Source organism: Pelodiscus sinensis, chromosome 13, assembly GCF_052426305.1.
Source record: "Pelodiscus sinensis isolate ZL-2025 chromosome 13, ASM5242630v1, whole genome shotgun sequence".
NCBI lineage: Eukaryota > Metazoa > Chordata > Testudines > Trionychidae > Pelodiscus > Pelodiscus sinensis.
In genome coordinates, this window is record NC_143064.1 from 149,041 (window position 1) to 166,018 (window position 16,978).

The following is a 16,978-nucleotide window of genomic DNA, read 5'->3' on the forward strand; positions in this document are numbered from 1 at the left end:
GCCATCCATTATGGCATGGCCTTGCCCCATGCCCCCGCCATCCCTCCCCTAGCACTGCCCCTGCCCCCCTCCCTGTGCAGCCTGCCCCCCATGTGCAGGTTCGTCCCTGCAGGAGTGGTTGCAGGGGCCACCCCTCCCAGTTCAAGGTCTCCACCCCCTCTTCCCCTTGTAAATAAAAAAATACAAGTTTTTTCTGTTCAAAACAAAACTGTGTTTGGTGTTTATTGGGAGGGGGGAGGGGAGGGAGTTGTGAAAGGAGACTGAGGTGACCCTACTATAGGGCCTGCGTGAACATGTCCATCAGGGCCTCCCGGATGCGCACCCCATCCTGGTGCGCCTGGCGGATGGCATCTGTGGGGGGCTGTTCATAGGCCTGGCCCTCGGCTGCCATCCATGTGAGGAGGAAGGCCTCCCCACTCTGCTCCACAAGATTGTGGAGCACGCAGCCACTACCTCCGTGGCATTCTGCTGACCCATCTTAAGACGGGTGAGCAAACACCAGAAGCGGGCTTTCAAGCAGCCAAAGGCGCACTCCATGTGATTATGAGCCCGATTGAGGCGGTCGTTGAACCGGGCCTGGTTCTGGTCCGGCTGCCCTGTGTAGGGCCGCATTAGCCAGGGCAGCAGAGGGAAAGCCGTGTCCCCGATGACGTATATGGGCATAGGCACATCCCTGACAGAAAACTCCCGCCGGGAGAAGTAGGTGCCCGACTCCAGCCTGCGAAACAGGCCGGAGTTGTGTAGCATGAAGGAGTCATGTGCCCTGCCGGACCAGCCCGCATAAACATCTAGGAAGCGGCCATGGTGGTCCACGAGGGCCTGGAGTACGATCGAGAAGTACCCCTTCCTGTTCATAAAATGGGCTGCTCAATGCTCTGGGGCCCGGATGGAGATGTGGATTGCATCCAGGGCTCCACCACAGTTAGGGAACCCGAGGGCAGCGAAGCTGGCCACGGTAGCGTCCACGTTGCGCAGGTGGATGACTCTTGGGAACAGGACATCGTTGATGGCGTGGACAACCTGTAGAAGGGTGCAGAGAAACACAGGGGAACAAATCACAAGGCAGGGTGCATGTACGCTCCCTTAGGCCCCCCCGTGATGTCCTCTGTGCTCACACACACACACACACACACACACCCAGGGCCCCCTCGCCCCACGGTCTCCCCCCCCAGCAGGCTTGTGCAAGGGAGGGACAGCCCAAACCCCTGGGTGACCCAGCCTAGAATCTTGGCTGCCCCTGGCCATGGAGTGCAACATCCTCCCCCTCCCCTACTCTCCACTCCCCCTGGGACTTACCTCCATCACGACGACACCGATGGTGGATCTGCCCACCCCGAACTGGTGTGCCACCGATCGGTAGCTGTCCGGGGTGGCCAGCTTCCAAAGTGCGATGGTGACCCTCTTGTTGACGGGGATGGGTGCCCACAGCTGGGTGGTGGCTCTCTGGAGCGCAGGGGTGAGCCAGGCACACAGCTCCAGGAATGTCCGCTTTCACATGCGGAAGTTCCGGAACCATTGCTGGTCGTCCCATTGCCCCAGGACCAGCCAGCCCCACCAGACCGTACTGGTGTCCAGTCTCCTCAGTGGCCTCTCCACGCTAGGGTGGGGATGCCATGGCCTCCCTGGTGAGGGAGTCCAAAGTGATCTGTGCCCTCCAGGTCCTGGAACAGGAGGGCAGCAGCCTGGACCACCTGCTGCAGGTACTCCAAAATGGCCGGCAGGGGCCAGAGCAGGTACATGGCCACCCCTGGCTCCATGGCAGAAAAAACAAGGAAGAGGAAAAAAAAAAAAAACAAGCAAAAGCACTAAGTGACAAAAGGCAGTGGTGACCAAAAAGGCAGAGGGCACCCACCAAAACTGCTACGGCTGACAGTCCCTGCAAGAGGTCCTGTAGCACGCAGCAGGGGAGGAACGGGTGTCCAGGGAGATCCCTTTAACCACGTGTCTCAAAGGAGCTCCAGCTCCTGGAAAGGGCTAGTGCCTTTTTGCCCTCTTCAAAATGGTTCTGGGCTTCTGCTTTTGCGCAAAAGCATCCCGCCAATGTAGACGCGCTTTTGCGCAAAAGTGCATCATTATAATGATAACTCCAGGACCAATCTAGATGCGCTTTTGCAGAAATACTTTTAACGGAAAAACTTTTTTGTTAAAAGTATTTCCGCAAAATCATGCCAGTCTAGACGTAGCCCACCTGAGGTATATGTGTTAGACTTTATAGACTTTAAGGTCAGAAGGGACCATTATGATCATCTAGTCTGACCCCCTGCACAGTGCAGGCCACAGATTCTCACCCACTCACTGCTAGAATAATCCTCTCACCTATATCTCAGATATTGAAGCCTTCAAATACTTTGAAGACCCCAAGATGCAGAAAATCCTCCAGCTGTGATCTGTACCCCATGCTACATATGAAAGCAAAAAACCTCCAGGGCCTCTGCCAATCTACCCTGGAGGAAAATTCCTTCCCGACCCCAAATATGGCCATCAGCTAAACCCTGAGCATGTGGGCAAGACTCACCAGCCAGACACCCAGAAAATTCTCTATAGTAACTCCTATCATCCCTCCATTGACCTATTTACCACTGATAATGAATGGTCAATCAGTTACCAAGATCATGTTATCTCATCAAACCATCCCCATCATAAACCCATCTAGTTTAATCTTGAAGCCAGATAGGTCTTTTGCCCCCACTACTTCCCTTGGAAGGCCGTTCCAGAACCTCACTCCTCTAATGGTTAGAAACCTTTGTCTAATCTCAAGTCTAAACTTCCTACTAGCCAGCTTATATCCATTTATTCTTGTGTCCACATTGGTATTAAGCTTAAATAATTCCTCTCCCTCCCTGGTATTTATCCCTCTAATATATTTAAAGAGAACAATCATGTCCCCCCTCAGCCTTCTTTTGGTCAAGGTAAACAAGCCAAGCTCCTTGAGTCTCCTTTCATAAGACAGGTTTTCCATTCCTCGGATCATCCTAGTGGCCCTTCTTTGTACCTGTTCCAGTTTGAATTCATTCTTCTTAAACATGGGAGACCAGAACTGCACACAGTATTCCAAATGAGTTTTCCCCAATGCCTTGTATAACGGCACTACCACCTCCTTATCCCTACTGGAAATACCTCGCTTAATACATCCCAAGACCGTATTAGCCTTTTTCATGGCCATGTCACAATGGTGGCTCATAGTCATCCTCTAATCAATCAGGACTCCGAGGTCCTTCTCCTCCTCCATTACTTCCAACTAATGCGTCCCCAGATTATAACTAAAATTCTTGTTATTAATCCCTAAATGCATAACCTTACACTTCTCACTATTAAATTTCATCCTATTGCTATCACTCCAATTTACAAAGTCATCCAGATCTTTCTGTATGCTATCCCGATCCTTTTCTGAATTGGCAATACCTCCCAACTTTGTGTCATCCACAAATTTTATCAGGACACTTCCACTTTTGGTGCCAAGGTCAGCGATAAAAAGATTAAATAAAATTGGCCCCAAAACTGATTCCTGAGGAACTCCGCTAGTAACCTTCCTCCAACCTGACAGTTCACCTTTCAATATTACCCACTTTAGTCTCCCCTTTAACCAGTTGCTTATCCACCTCTCAACTTTCGTATTAATCTCTATCTTTTCCTATTTAACCAATAATTCCCCATGTGGTACTGTATCCAATGCCTTACTAAAGTCGAGGTAGAATAGATCCACTGCATTTCCTTTATCTAAAAAATCTGTTACTTTCTCAAAAAAGGAGGTCAGGTTGGTTTGGCACGATCTACCTTTTATAAAACCATGTTGTAATTTGTCCCAATTGCCATTAGCCTCAATGTCTCTAACTGCTTTCTCCTTCAAAATTTTTTCCAAGATCTTGCATACTACAGATGTCAAACTAACAGGCCAGGCCTATAGTTACCCGGGTTGCTTTTTTTCCCTCTCTTAAAAATAGGAACTATATTAGCAATTCTCCAATCAAATGGTACAACCCCAGAGTTTAGAGATCATTAGCAAAAATTTTTAATTAGACTTGCAATTTCATGTGCCAGTTCCTTTAATATTCTTGGATGAAGATTATCTGGGCCCCCCAATTTACTCCCATTAAGCTGTTCAAGTTTGGCTTTTACCTCGGATATGGTAATATCTACCTCCATATCCTTATTCCCATTTTTTAATATTACCATTATCCCTAAGCTCTTCATTAGCCTCATTAAAGACTGAAAAAGTATTTGTTTAGATATTGGGCCATTCCTAGATTATCCTTAACCTCCACTCCATCCTTAGTAATTAGTAGTCCTATTTTTTTTTTCCTATTTATATGGCTATAAAACCTTTTACTATTGGTTTTAATTCTCTTTGCAAGGTCCAACTCTACCTGACTTTTAGCCTGTCTCACTTTGTCCCTACATGCTCTAACCTCAATAAGGTAGCTTTCTTATTGTTGACCAACTAAGTTCATTAGCTGCTTAGCTGTGTACATAAAGTTGGTAGAATCTGTGAACCTCAAAAAAGGCGGGTTTTTCTTTTTAAGGTGAGGCATTGGCTGCCTCTCCAAAATTACCTTAAATGTGGATCACTAAGTCGTCAAGCATTGCCAGGAGGTATACCAGGTTTCAAGGCAATCTTTATTCATCATAACCAATAAGAGACAAAACCTAGCTTTATAATTCAAGAATTAATATTATAACTCTGATGTAATCATCCGTGTAGAAAAGATACATTACAGAACTGTTTCAGTCATAAGTTTGTGATGGATGCATTTGATTAAGTTCTAAGAAAGATCCTGAGCCAGCTTCCTCCAGTTTCTCTCATACACTTGTTAAAAAAAGTCTCCCAATTAGTCTGCTCCCGCTTTTTTCTCCTTCCCATTTTAACTTTTAAAAATATCAGTGGCTGGAGGACAATTAAAACAGATGGGAATCCCTGGGCATAAAGAGCATTTCACCTGCTTCTGAGTACAGCAGCAAGGGATTATGCATGCATTGATCCGAGGAACACAGAACAGCAGCAGATGCTTAAAAACTTTTCATAGCTCTTGATAACCAGACAAAAACTAGCTATTTTCTCTAATGGTACAATGATTGCAAAGCATAAGGCCAGCATGTACATCCCAAGAAGCATTCAGGAATCTAGGATCCTAGTCTTTAAAGCAAATGCAGCACTGAGCTTCTGCATGACATCTGCATGGCTCAGACCACAATGTTCTTTTTTAGTAGTCCCATAGTTTTCTTTCACATATTTTGCAAATGGTGTTAGCAGTGCTCTAGCAGGAGTACCATCCTTCCGTGTTGGTTGGCACAGGACCAAAGGTCCCTTACAGTATGCACAAACAAAGCGTTCTGTGTCCAGTGACTTGGAATGGCGCCCAATCCTAAAACAAAAAGTCAATTTAATGCCTGAGCCTGGAGATACCTTGGAATAATCACTTAAAGGTGCAAATTGTTCACTTTCAGACTAAGTGTACTTAACAGTACAGCATTATTTCAAAATACCTGATTTCAAAATAGTTAATTTGAAATAAGATATTTTTAAATAACGCACACACAAAATCCATTTCAAAATAGCATTTTGCTATTTCGAAATAGCGCGTCCACACTGAGTGGCCTCTGAATTGCATTTAAGGCTGGCTGGAACCAGTTCCGGCAGGGCACCAGGTCAGGACTTACTGTGAGGGGCTGCTACCTGAGGCTATCTGAGGCCTGTGCTTAAAGGGACTCTCCCCCCCCACCAGCCAGTTCTCAGGTTTCCCTGCTTTCTTGTCTTCCTCAATGAGGAACAGCAAAGCATTTGTCTCTGTGTGCTCTGGTTGCCCTCACTCCGGACACCACAGCACTCTGCAATATGGAGCCAGAGCTGCTCCTGGGCACTCTGGTGCTTCTACTGGATGCGTTGCTGCAAGCCTGGCTGCACTTTCTGCAGGCTGCCATCCGGGATGTTGATCGGGGAGCTGTCAGTATCCAGGAGGCCCTGTGGGAGAGCTTCCATCCTGAGGAGCACTAAAAGACTCCCTAGTCTGCCCCACTGGGGGCTTGTGCCTCATTCCTCCCTCACGTCCTTCCACTTACCCCTCCCTAACCCCCCTTCCTGATGTCAAATAAAATACATGTATTTTCAGAGTGGTAGAAATGTAGCCGTGTTAGTCTGGTGTAGCTGAAACAAAATACAGGTCTATGTAGCACTTTAAAGACTAACAAGATGGTTTATTAGATGATGAGCTTTCGTGGGCCAGACCCACTTCCTCAGATCAAATAATGGAAGAAAATAGTCACAACCATATATACCAAAGGATACAATTTAAAAAAAATGAACACACATGAAAAGAACAAATCACATTACAGAACAGAAGGGGGATGTGGGGGGGGGGGGGGGAGAAGGAGGTGAATGCCAGTGAGTTAATGATATTAGAGGTGGGGAAGGGGAGATGTCTGTGAGTTAATAGAATTAGAGGTGATAATGGGGGAAGCTATCTTTGTAATGGGTAAGATAGCTGGGGTCTTTGTTAAGTCCCGTGCGGAGAGTGTCGAATTTTAGCATGAATGCCAGTTCAGAGGATTCCCTTTCAAGTGCAGATTTGAATGTCTTCTGAAGTAGGATGCAGGTTAGCAGGTCATTCAGACAGTGTCCTTTCTGGTTGAAATGACAAGCAACTGTTTTTTCTTTGTGATCCTGTCTAATGTCTGTTTTGTGGGCACTGATTCTTTGGCGAAGTGTCTGAGACGTTTGTCCAATGTACATAGCAGACGGACACTTTCGGCACATGATAGCATAGATTATATTTCTGGAGGTGCAGGAATATGTATTCTTGATCTTATAACTCACTCTTATTCCTCAACTCCCGTCCCCTTTTACCCCTTCTCTACTTACGCTCCATCGATGACATCTTTATGATCTGGACGCATGGCCAAGAAACACTGGAGACATTCCACAGAGATTTCAACAACCTACACCCCACCATTAACCTCAGCCTGGACCATTCCACACGAGAGATCCATTTCCTGGACACCACAGTACAAATCAACAATGGAAAATTAGACACCACCCTCTACAGAAAACCCACTGACTCATACAGTTACCTACATGCTTCCAGCTCCCATCCAGAACACACCATACGATCCATCATCTATAGCCAAGCCCTTTGATACAACCGCATCTGCTCTAATCCCACAGACAGAGACCAGAAACTTCAGGATCTCTACCAAGCATTTATAAACCTCAACTACCCACCCGAAGAAATAAAAAAGCAAATTGAAAGAGCCAAACGAATACCTAGAAACCATCTACTACAAGACAGACCCAAGAAAACCAACAATAGAACACCACTTGTCATCACCTACAGCTCCCAACTTAAACCTGTCCAACACATTATCAATAGATTACAGCCTATACTGGAACAGGACACTAAACTCCAAGAAGTTCTGGAAGACAGACCCATAGTCTCCTATAGACAACCACCTAACCTCAAGATGATTCTTACCAACAACCACAGGACATACCACACTAATACCAACCCTGGTACTTTCCCTTGCAACAAACCCCGCTGCCAGCTTTGCCCACATATTCACTCTGCTGACACCATTATTGGGCCTAACCAAGTGAGTTATAAGATCAAGAATACATATTCCTGCGCCTCCAGAAATATAATCTATGCTATCATGTGTCGAAAGTGTCCGTCTGCTATGTACATTGGACAAACGTCTCAGACACTTCGCCAAAGAATCAATGCCCACAAAACAGACATTAGACAGGATCACAAAGAAAAAACAGTTGCTTGTCATTTCAACCAGAAAGGACACTGTCTGAATGACCTGCTATCCTGCATCCTACTTCAGAAGACATTCAAATCTGCACTTGAAAGGGAATCCTCTGAACTGGCATTCATGCTAAAATTCGACACTCTCCGCACGGGACTTAACAAAGATCCCAGCTATCTTACCCATTACAAAGATAGCTTCCCCCATTATCACCTCTAATTCTATTAACTCACAGACATCTCCCCTTCCCCACCTCTAATATCATTAACTCACTGGCATTCACCTCCTTCCCCCCGCCACATCCCCCTTCTGTTCTGTAATGTGATTTGTTCTTTTCATGTGTGTTCATTTTTTTTAAATTGTATCCTTTGGTATATATGGTTGTGACTATTTTCTTCCATTATTTGATCTGAGGAAGTGGGTTTGGCCCACGAAAGCTCATCATCTAATAAACCATCTTGTTAGTCTTTAAAGTGCTACATAGACCTGTATTTTGTTTCATGTATTTTCATGAACACAAACTCTCTTTATTTAACAAAACTGGGGAGGACGGGGATGAAACTCTGGTGAGACTGGGGAAAGGAGAAGAGAGGGTGGGAGAGGGGAGGGGGAAACCTGGGAGGAGGGAGCTAGAAGGGGGAAGCAAGGGGAAGAAAGGAGAGAGGAAGCTCAGGGCTCAGGGTTGGGGCTCTCGCCAGACCAACTTGATTTTCATGTGAACCTGCTCTTGAGTTCGCATGTGGCCTTTGGTGGCCAGGCTGGCAGCTATCCTGCAATAGATGGCCGTGGTCCTCCATCTAGTGTGGAGATCATGGACTTTGGGGGCATCCCCCCAAACCTGAATAAGGTCCATGATCTCCACCCTGGACCAGGAAGGCGCCTGCCTTCTCTGGGCCCTGGCAGGCTCCTGGGAGCTGGCAGACTACTCCTGGGGAGCAGTGGAGGGCTGGCTGCCAGTGGTTTGCTGGCTCATGTTTTGGGGCCACTGGATCAGGGGCAGTGACTGCTGGCTCTGGGCTGGCAGGCTTGGAGCTGGCACAGGCACTGTGGCCAAAGTCTACCCCTTTAAGGGCTCCAGGGAGTGGGGGAGGGAAAGGAGAGTTCTTGGTTGAGGCCAGAGTGGCCACCCTGGGAAGGTGGGAGGCCCCCTATTTCGAAATAAGTGTCTACACAGCACTTATTTCAAAATAGCTATTTCGAATTTGGCATTATTCCTTGTAGAATGAGGTTTACCAAATTCGAAATAAGCACTCCGCTATATCGAATTAATTTTGAAATAGTGGTTTGGCTGTATAGACGCTAGGAAAGGTATTTTGAAATAAGGGCTATTATTTCAAAATAACTTTTCTGTGTAGACATATCCTTATTGATTTATACCCATGATGTAGTCTCTGTTCAGTGCTCATATTTTCCTGGACGCCAAAAAACCTAGATATCCCTTATCCAGATGCCAAGAAGGAGCCTTCAGTTTCTTCCTGATAACTTCTACAGTGTTATATGACGGTAATACAAAGTTTAACAGCACATTACAATATATGGAAGCGGAAAAGTTCAGTTGAATACCAAAAAACCAAGGTTACTTACCTGTAACTGTTGTTCTTTGAGATGTGTTGCTCATGTCCATTCAACTGAGGTGCGCCCGCGCAGTGTGCAGAGTTTCCAGAGCAGTTTTTCCCCTAGTGGTACCCGTTGGGCCGGCAGGTCACCCCCCTGGAGTGGCGCTGTTATAGCGGAGCATAAGTACCCCTGCCGGCCCTCCCCCCCCCCAGTTCCTTCTTGCCAGAGACTCAGAAGTAGGGGAGGCGGGGGGGGGGGGGAAATCGAATGGATACAAGCAATACATCTTGAAGAACAACAGTTACAGGTAAAATAGTGATAGAGATGCAGCCGTGTTAGTCTGGTCTAGCTGAAACAAAAGACAGGACTATGCAGCACTTTAAAGACTAACAAGATGGTTTATTAGGTGATGAGCGTTCGTGGGCCAGACCCACTTCCTCAACACCTAATAAAGCATCTTGTTAGTCTTTAAAGTGCTCCATAGTCCTGTCTTTTGTTTCAAAAGTTATAGGTAAGTAACCTTGTTTTTTAGTTTGAGTGGTTGTTCATGTCCATTCGAATGAGGTGACGTCCAAGCTATACCACTGGAGGCGGGGTCGGAGCCACCTCTTAGCGAAAACAGAGCACGGACATGGGTACGTAACCAAGAACCAAAACTTTAATTGAGAACGCAACCAGCAGAACATAGTACAGGAACTCAGGAGAGGTATGTACAGCGGATAAATAATACAGCAATCTGCCTCCTTTTTTTTTTTTTTTTTTTTTTAAACAGAATGGAACCTAACACAGTGGAACCCAACGTGGCATCCTCCCTCGCCTGTTGGGTGAGCATGTAATGCTCTCTGAATGTATGAATGGAGGACGATGTGGCCGCTCTACAGATCTCAAGTATCGGGACTTGGGCCCCAAAGGCCACGGATGAAGCATGTGCCCTAGTGGAATGTGCTGACACTTGGGGCGGCTCCCTGTGCACCAAAGCATAGCATTCCCGAATACAAGAGGAGATCCATACCAACAATCTTTGGGCCAACACTGGCAGCCCTTTCACTCGTTCAGCATAGGCAATAAACAATTGTGATGACCTACAAAAGGGTTTTGTTCTATCTATATAAAACGCCAAGGTCCTCTTTGCATCCAGGGAATGCAACGCCTGCTCCTTAGGGGAGCAGTGTGGTTTGGGAAAGAAAACCAGGAAGTATGTGTCCTGGGACATGTGTAAGGCCAACACCACCTTCCGGAGACATGCTGTGTGGGGGCGCAGCCTCACCTTATCTGGTGAAAAAACCAAGTATGGTGGCTCCACTGTCAGGGCACGCAGCCCCAGTAGGGTGCCGGGGCTGGTGCCTGGAGTGGCGGCACCTGGGCCGGAAGCAGCATCGTTGGAGGCTGGAGCAGTGCCGGTGCGGTGCCACCGGTGGTCATGGGGCAGATGTCGGCGCTCCCCGCGCCAACCCGGACTGGCTTCACACGCCTGGTGCCAGCAGCAACAGTTGGTCTCTCGACTCTACCGGTGCTGGCCACATGCCTGAAGGCAGGGACTTCTTTGGTGACCCTGAATCCTCCGTTGCCGAAGTCAAGGACCCCTCAGAGGAAATGGTAGACGGAGGTGAAGCTGTCAGCTCGATCAACTCTTGAGCAGCCTCAAAGGTCTCTGGTGTGGAAGGGCGATGGGTCGGGACCGACACCGGGCTTCTAGCCCTATGTGAGGCCGTCTCCCTATGCCGGTTCCTATCACCATGCATTTTCTGGCCAGGCGACCTCCCTCTGGAGACTAGATTTCTTTGGTGCTGGGGACTGGGAATGGTGCCGCAGTGCCGACCTCCTCAGTGCCGCGGTATGGGGCAGGGTGGAATGGGTGTCCCGAACTGATGCCGGTGTGCTACACACCAAAGCTTCCCCTGAAGGCACGGGTTGAAGCGCCGATTCCATCAGGAGCCCCTTTAAGTGGGAATCATGCTCCCTCTTGGTGTGAGGCTTAAACCCCCTGCAGATTTTACAGGAATCAGTGAGATGAGACTCCCCCAGGCACTTGAGGAATTCGTGGTGGGGGTTTCCTTCCAGCATAGGCTTAGCACAAGATTTGAAGCCCTACGGGCCTGGCATCCCCGCCCCCGAGGGGGTGGGGAAAGTGAAAAGTCTTATCAACTAAGCTCTTAACAACTACTTAAAACACTACTAACAATAAGAACTGCCAACGGGCAAGAGAGAATAGCTGGGATCTGCACAAGGCAGCAAGCTCCAACGGTCACGGGCAGTAAGGAGGAACTGAGGAGGGGGAGGGCCGGCAGGGGTACTTATGCTCTGCTATAGCGGCACCACTCCAGGGGGCAACCTGCTGGCCCGAAGGGTACTGCTGGGGAAAAAATGCTCCGGGAACTGTGCACATGGTGCACGCACGCCTCATTCGAATGGACATGAGCAACCACTTGAAGAAGAACTCATACTTCAGTGATATTCATTTTAATTTTTAGTTCAATAAAACCACCTATTTTTTTAAGATTACATGAAGCTGTGCAGAACTTCAATCAACCACACTGAAGTGATGCAGAAGCTGGGGGGCCTGCCATAGAATTTAATTTGCTGTGGAGTCAAGAGAATTTTGACTGGGCAAAAAGCGGGTATGGAAGAAAATCGAGTCATCCAGTACTATTTCTTCACAAGCACAGCACTGTTCCCCACAATACTTTTTCTAGATCTCTGCTCAATTTTCAAACATCCAAGTAGTCCCACCAGCTCTGTACCACTTACAATGGGATAAGCAAAGGTTTAGACAATCTCAATGAGCAGCTTAGTTTTTCTATTTGTGTTTCAAATAAGTTTCTTGGTAAAAGGTGAGCTCAGAGTACCACAGCTCCTGCATTACACTCCCAATAGCAAAGTAGGGAGAGATCCAAATAGTCTCATAATATGAACATTGAGTTTAATGTTTATCTTGTTTCCTTAATATTGTTCCACTATTACTTTCTCTATGTAAAAAGCATTATAAGCCTGGTCTACACTTCCATGGACCATCAATGTAAGTTACACAACTTCAGTTATGTTAATAATTTAGCTGAAGTTGATGTACTTAAGATCCACTTACCACAGTGTGGCAGACACTTTCCCATTGACTCTGCTTATACTTCTCGCTCTTGCTAAGCACTGGAGTTGACAGGAGAGTGCTCAGTAGTCTATTTATTTTTTATATATTATATACAATAAATCAACCTGTCGATCTGGTGGGTAAACATGCCCCTAGTTACTGAAGAGAAAATAAGGAATCAAGATTGGAAAGGTAGGTGTGTCCCTCAGAAGATCAAAGGGGTCAGAAATATTGAAAACTCTGAGTATCCCAGAAGAAAACCTTTTGTTCCATGTGGAACACCAGCTATTAAGGGTTGGGGCTATCAGGGACTCAGTGTGCTTACAGGATGGAGACTGAGCAAGCAGTTTAATTATTATAAAATAGATTGAGGGTTTTAAGGGACAGCTGCAGTGTGTTGTGCATGAGTCTCCGACATCAAAAGGGCTGGGCTGGGGTGGGGATCCTTGCCTAGAGCAAGTCATGTCATTTGCTCACTCTGTTCTGGGCTTTATGCAGAAATCAAGGTGACATTATCTGTCTTGTGTTTTGCAGAAGGTATGACTAGATTATCAGTGAAACACTTGAAGAGGAGGAAGGTGATCAGGAACAGTCAACATGGATTCACCAAGGGTAAGTCATGCCTGACTAACCTAATTACCTTCTATGATGAGATAATAGGCTCTGTGGATAAGGGGAAAGCAAAGGATGTGATATCAAAAGTTTTGCTAAAGTCAAGATATATGATCTCCCATAGTATTCTTGCCAACAAGTTAAAGTATGGATTGGATGAATGGACTATACAGAGAATAGAAAGCTGGCTAGATCATCAGGCTCAACACAATGTGATCCATGATGCATGTCCAGCTGGCAGCTAATATACAGTGAAGTGTCGCAGGAATTGATTCTGGGGCGTTTTGTTCAACTTAGATTTTCAGAAAGTTTTTGAAAAAGCGGCTCACCAAAAGTCTCTGGAGAAAGGGGTAAATGGTGTCAAAATTTGCAGATGATACTAAACTGCTCAAGATGGCAAAATCCAAAGCAGACTCTGAAGAGCTTCAAAAGGATCTCAAAAAGTAGGTGAAAGGAAAACAAAATGACAAATGAATTTTACAATGCAAAGTAATACACATTGGAAAACATAATCCCAATTGTAAATACAAGATGATGGGGACTAAATTAGCTATTACCATTCAAGAGAAAGATCTTGAAGTCACTGTGAAGAGTTCTCTGAAAACATCCACGCAATGTGCAGCAGCAGTCAGAAAAAGCAAACAATGTTTGAAATAATTAAAAAAAGGGTTAGATAATAAAACAGAGATATCTTGATGCCTCTATAAATTCATGCTATGCTCACATCATGAATACTGAATGCAGATGTGGTTGTCTCATCTCAAAAAAGATATCTTGGTACTGGAAAGATATCGTGTCAACCTGCAGTCTGAGCCGGCCCCGAACTGTGTGGCCGAGGCACTGCTGAGAAGCCTCAACCCCAGTGCTGCCTCCTCCCACTGCAGCCTAACCTGCTGCAGGAAGGAGGGAGCGCTCTCCAGCGGCTACAGGGGGTGGGAGTAGGGGCAAGGCTGAGCTCCATCCCCTGTGCTGCTGCAGCACATGTGCCACAGCTTGCCGACCCTGAATTAGGGAGTGGGGCTTGGAACTGCCTCACGGGCTGGATTAGAGTCCTAGGGGGCCGGATCCGGCCCACTGAGCAGCTTTTTCCCCACCCCTGCATTAACAGGAGTTTTGTGAGCAAGACATGAGAAGTCATTGTTCCACTCTAGTCTGCACTGATCAGGCCTCAACTGGAGTATTGTATCCAGTTCTGGGCACCACATTTCAGGAAAGACGTGGAGAAATTGGAGAACATCTAGAAAAGAGCAACAAAAATGATGAAATACAGGCAGTCCCCGGGTTACATGGATCCGACTTACATCAGATCCCTACTTACAAACGGGGAGAGGCAACCCTGCACTAGCTGCTTCCCCCCACAGACCAGGGAGACGCGAAGCAAGCGCCCCCCTCCAGCAGACCAGGGAGACGCAGAGCGGCTTTTCTCAGCAGACACCTCAGCTTGAGAATAAAAGACTGAGGGAAGTGAGGTGTGGGAGAATAAAACTGAGCTCTGGAGAAATGTTTGGCTAGAGTTTCCCCTAAATATGTACCAGTTCCGACTTACATACAAATTCAACTTAAGAACAAACCTACAGTCCCTATCTTGTACGTAACCCGGGGACTGCCTGTATATAGAAAACATAAACCATGAGAGAAGATTCAAAGAATTGGATTCGTTTAGTTTGGAAAAGACTAAAAGAGGAAACATGGTAACTGCTTTCAAGTACTTACATGTTGCTACAAGGACGAGGTAGAAATTTTTTTCTCCTTAATCTCTCATGATAGAGCAAGAAGCAATGGGCTTAAATTGCAGCAAGAGAGGTTTAGGTTGGAGATTAGGAAAAACTTCCTGTCATGGTGGTTAAGTCCTCGAATAAATTGCCTAGGGAGGTTGTGGAACCTCCATCATTGGAGACATTTAAGAACAAATTAGACTGATGGTGGTCAGGAATGGTCTAGATGGTGCTTTGTACAGCTGTGAAAGCAGGGGACTGATTTGATGTCTTGAGGTCTGTGACGGGGTGGGGCCCGCCTACCCCCCCGAAACGGGCCCACCCCGCACTGATCCGGCGGTTGCCCTCTCGCTGCTGGGGGCCGCCCGACGCGAACTACGCGCGTGCCGGCTGTGTAGCGCGGCCGCGCGTCTGGTGAGCGGCAGGGCAGGAGACGTTGCTAGGCAACGTCAGACGCAGTGCGTCAGGAAAATGGTGGCCGGCAATGACGTCAGGGGAGGAGGAGGAGCTGGACGAGGTGGGGAGGATACAAGAGGGGAGAAGCAGGGCAAACAGGGAGGAGGGGAGAGGGAGTAGGCAAAAAAGCACGGGAAGCATAGGGAGACGTAGGTGGGGTGGAAGTAGCCCAGGGCAGGGCGAGGAGCCGGCGCACTGGCGGGTTTCGGGGGCGGACCCCCCCTGGTGGGACAGATCCCCAGTGATACTGTCCTTAGGGCCCTGGGCTGGGGTCTGGGAGCGAGGGTGGGCCCAGACCCCCCACCCCACATATCCCGGCGGAATAGACGTGTGGACTGTGGACAATTAAGCACTCGGGAACGGGGCAAGGTAGCACAAGGAAGAGGGGGTGGGACTTGAACCCCCACAAGGTCCCTTCCAGTTGTAAGATGGAAGAACTCCATTCAGTGATACAGGCTGGGCACCAACTGTCTAAATCAGCAGGAGGAGGACCACCTGGGGATTACTGTGGATGAGAAGCCTGATATGAGTTAACAGTGTGCCCTTATTGCCCTGAAGGCTAATGGCAAACTGGGCTTCATTAATAGGAGCATTGCCAGCAGATTTAGAGAAGTGATTATTCCCCTTTATTTGGCACTGGTGAGGCCACATCTCGAGTACTGTGTCGTTTTGGGCCCCCCACCACAGAAAAGATGTGGACACATTGGAGAAAGTCCAACAGAGGGCAACAAAAATGATTAGGGAGCTTGATCACATGACTTATAAGCAGAGGCTGAGGGAACTGCTCTTCCTTAGTTTTGCAGAAGAGAAGAGTGAGGGGGGATTTTATAGCAGCCTTCAATTACCTGACAGGGGGAGGCTGTTCTCAGTGGTGACAGATAACAGAAAAAGGAGCAATGGTGTCCTCTAGGTTGGATATTAGGGAAAAACTATTTCACTAGCAGGATGGTGAAGCACCGGAATGGATTACCTAGAGAGGTGATGGAATCTCCAGGTTTTTAAGGCCTGGCTTGAAAAAGCCCTGACTTGGATGATTTAGTTGGGGTTGGTCCTGCTTTGAGCAAGAGGTTGGACTTGATGACCTCCTGAGGTCTCTTCCAACTCTAATTTTCTATGATTACATGTCTTTTTCTGGCCTTGAAAGTTATGAATTTTTCAAATCCTCACTGATTTCCAGACTGCTCACCAAAAAGAACTTGCCTCTTAACTATCTTTTCTCAACTAAGCCATTAAAAAGAGAACAAGCAGGGGGGAGGCAGGTTTGTCATAAGTATAATTGCATATGGGTGCAGGAGGGAAATGCTGCCTGGAAGCCAGTATCAAGAGGATCAGTCTGGGATTCTTTATGGGATTAGAAAAGGGAAGATAAAGCAATAAAAAGAATGCTCAGTTCATGGAGGTGAGACCTTTAATTCTCAAAGTGCTTTAAGAATTAAAAGGTCTAATTTTAATTTAAAGTTAAAGTTAACATTTGAGCAAAGGCAAGTAAATAGTACTCACGTGGTTTTGCACAGAGAACACTGATAAGTGAACTTGTATTTAATCTCATAGTTGTGGCACTGTGTCACCACTGGCAACTCTGGATGAACCACAGTTGATTTCTTAGCATAGAATCTCCAAAACTGTCCATGGCCATCTCGAATTCCATTGATTACCCACGTGGCTGCATGGCAAATCTCATGGATCAATGTGTCTCGAAGCCGGTCTTGGAGGAAGGCAAGAGAGAAGATAAATTAAGTACATTGCCATTAAAAAGTCAGGTTTCCCATCCTTCATTGGCAGGGCCCTACCAAATTCATGGTTCACTTAGGTGAAT

General features: G+C 47.0%; 1 protein-coding gene across 6 annotated transcripts in view; it reads right to left on the bottom strand.

Moving 5' to 3' along the window:
* Positions 1-191: 191 nt before the first annotated feature.
* GCNA (germ cell nuclear acidic peptidase) overlaps positions 192-16,978 on the bottom strand; it is an 87,357-nt gene continuing 70,570 nt past the window's right edge. For 5 of the 6 annotated variants that reach the window (XM_089781725.1, XM_089781728.1, XM_089781730.1 and 2 more), the window contains 2 exons: positions 16,663-16,867; positions 4,594-5,360 (listed from right to left, as the gene is read on the bottom strand). In XM_089781725.1, coding sequence (XP_089637851.1) covers positions 5,111-5,360; positions 16,663-16,867 — 455 coding nt within the window. In that variant the 3' untranslated portion in view covers positions 4,594-5,110. Of the gene's footprint in view, positions 1,021-4,593; positions 5,361-16,662; positions 16,868-16,978 lie in introns of those variants that run through there. The other variant, XM_089781726.1, reaches the window with a different exon arrangement.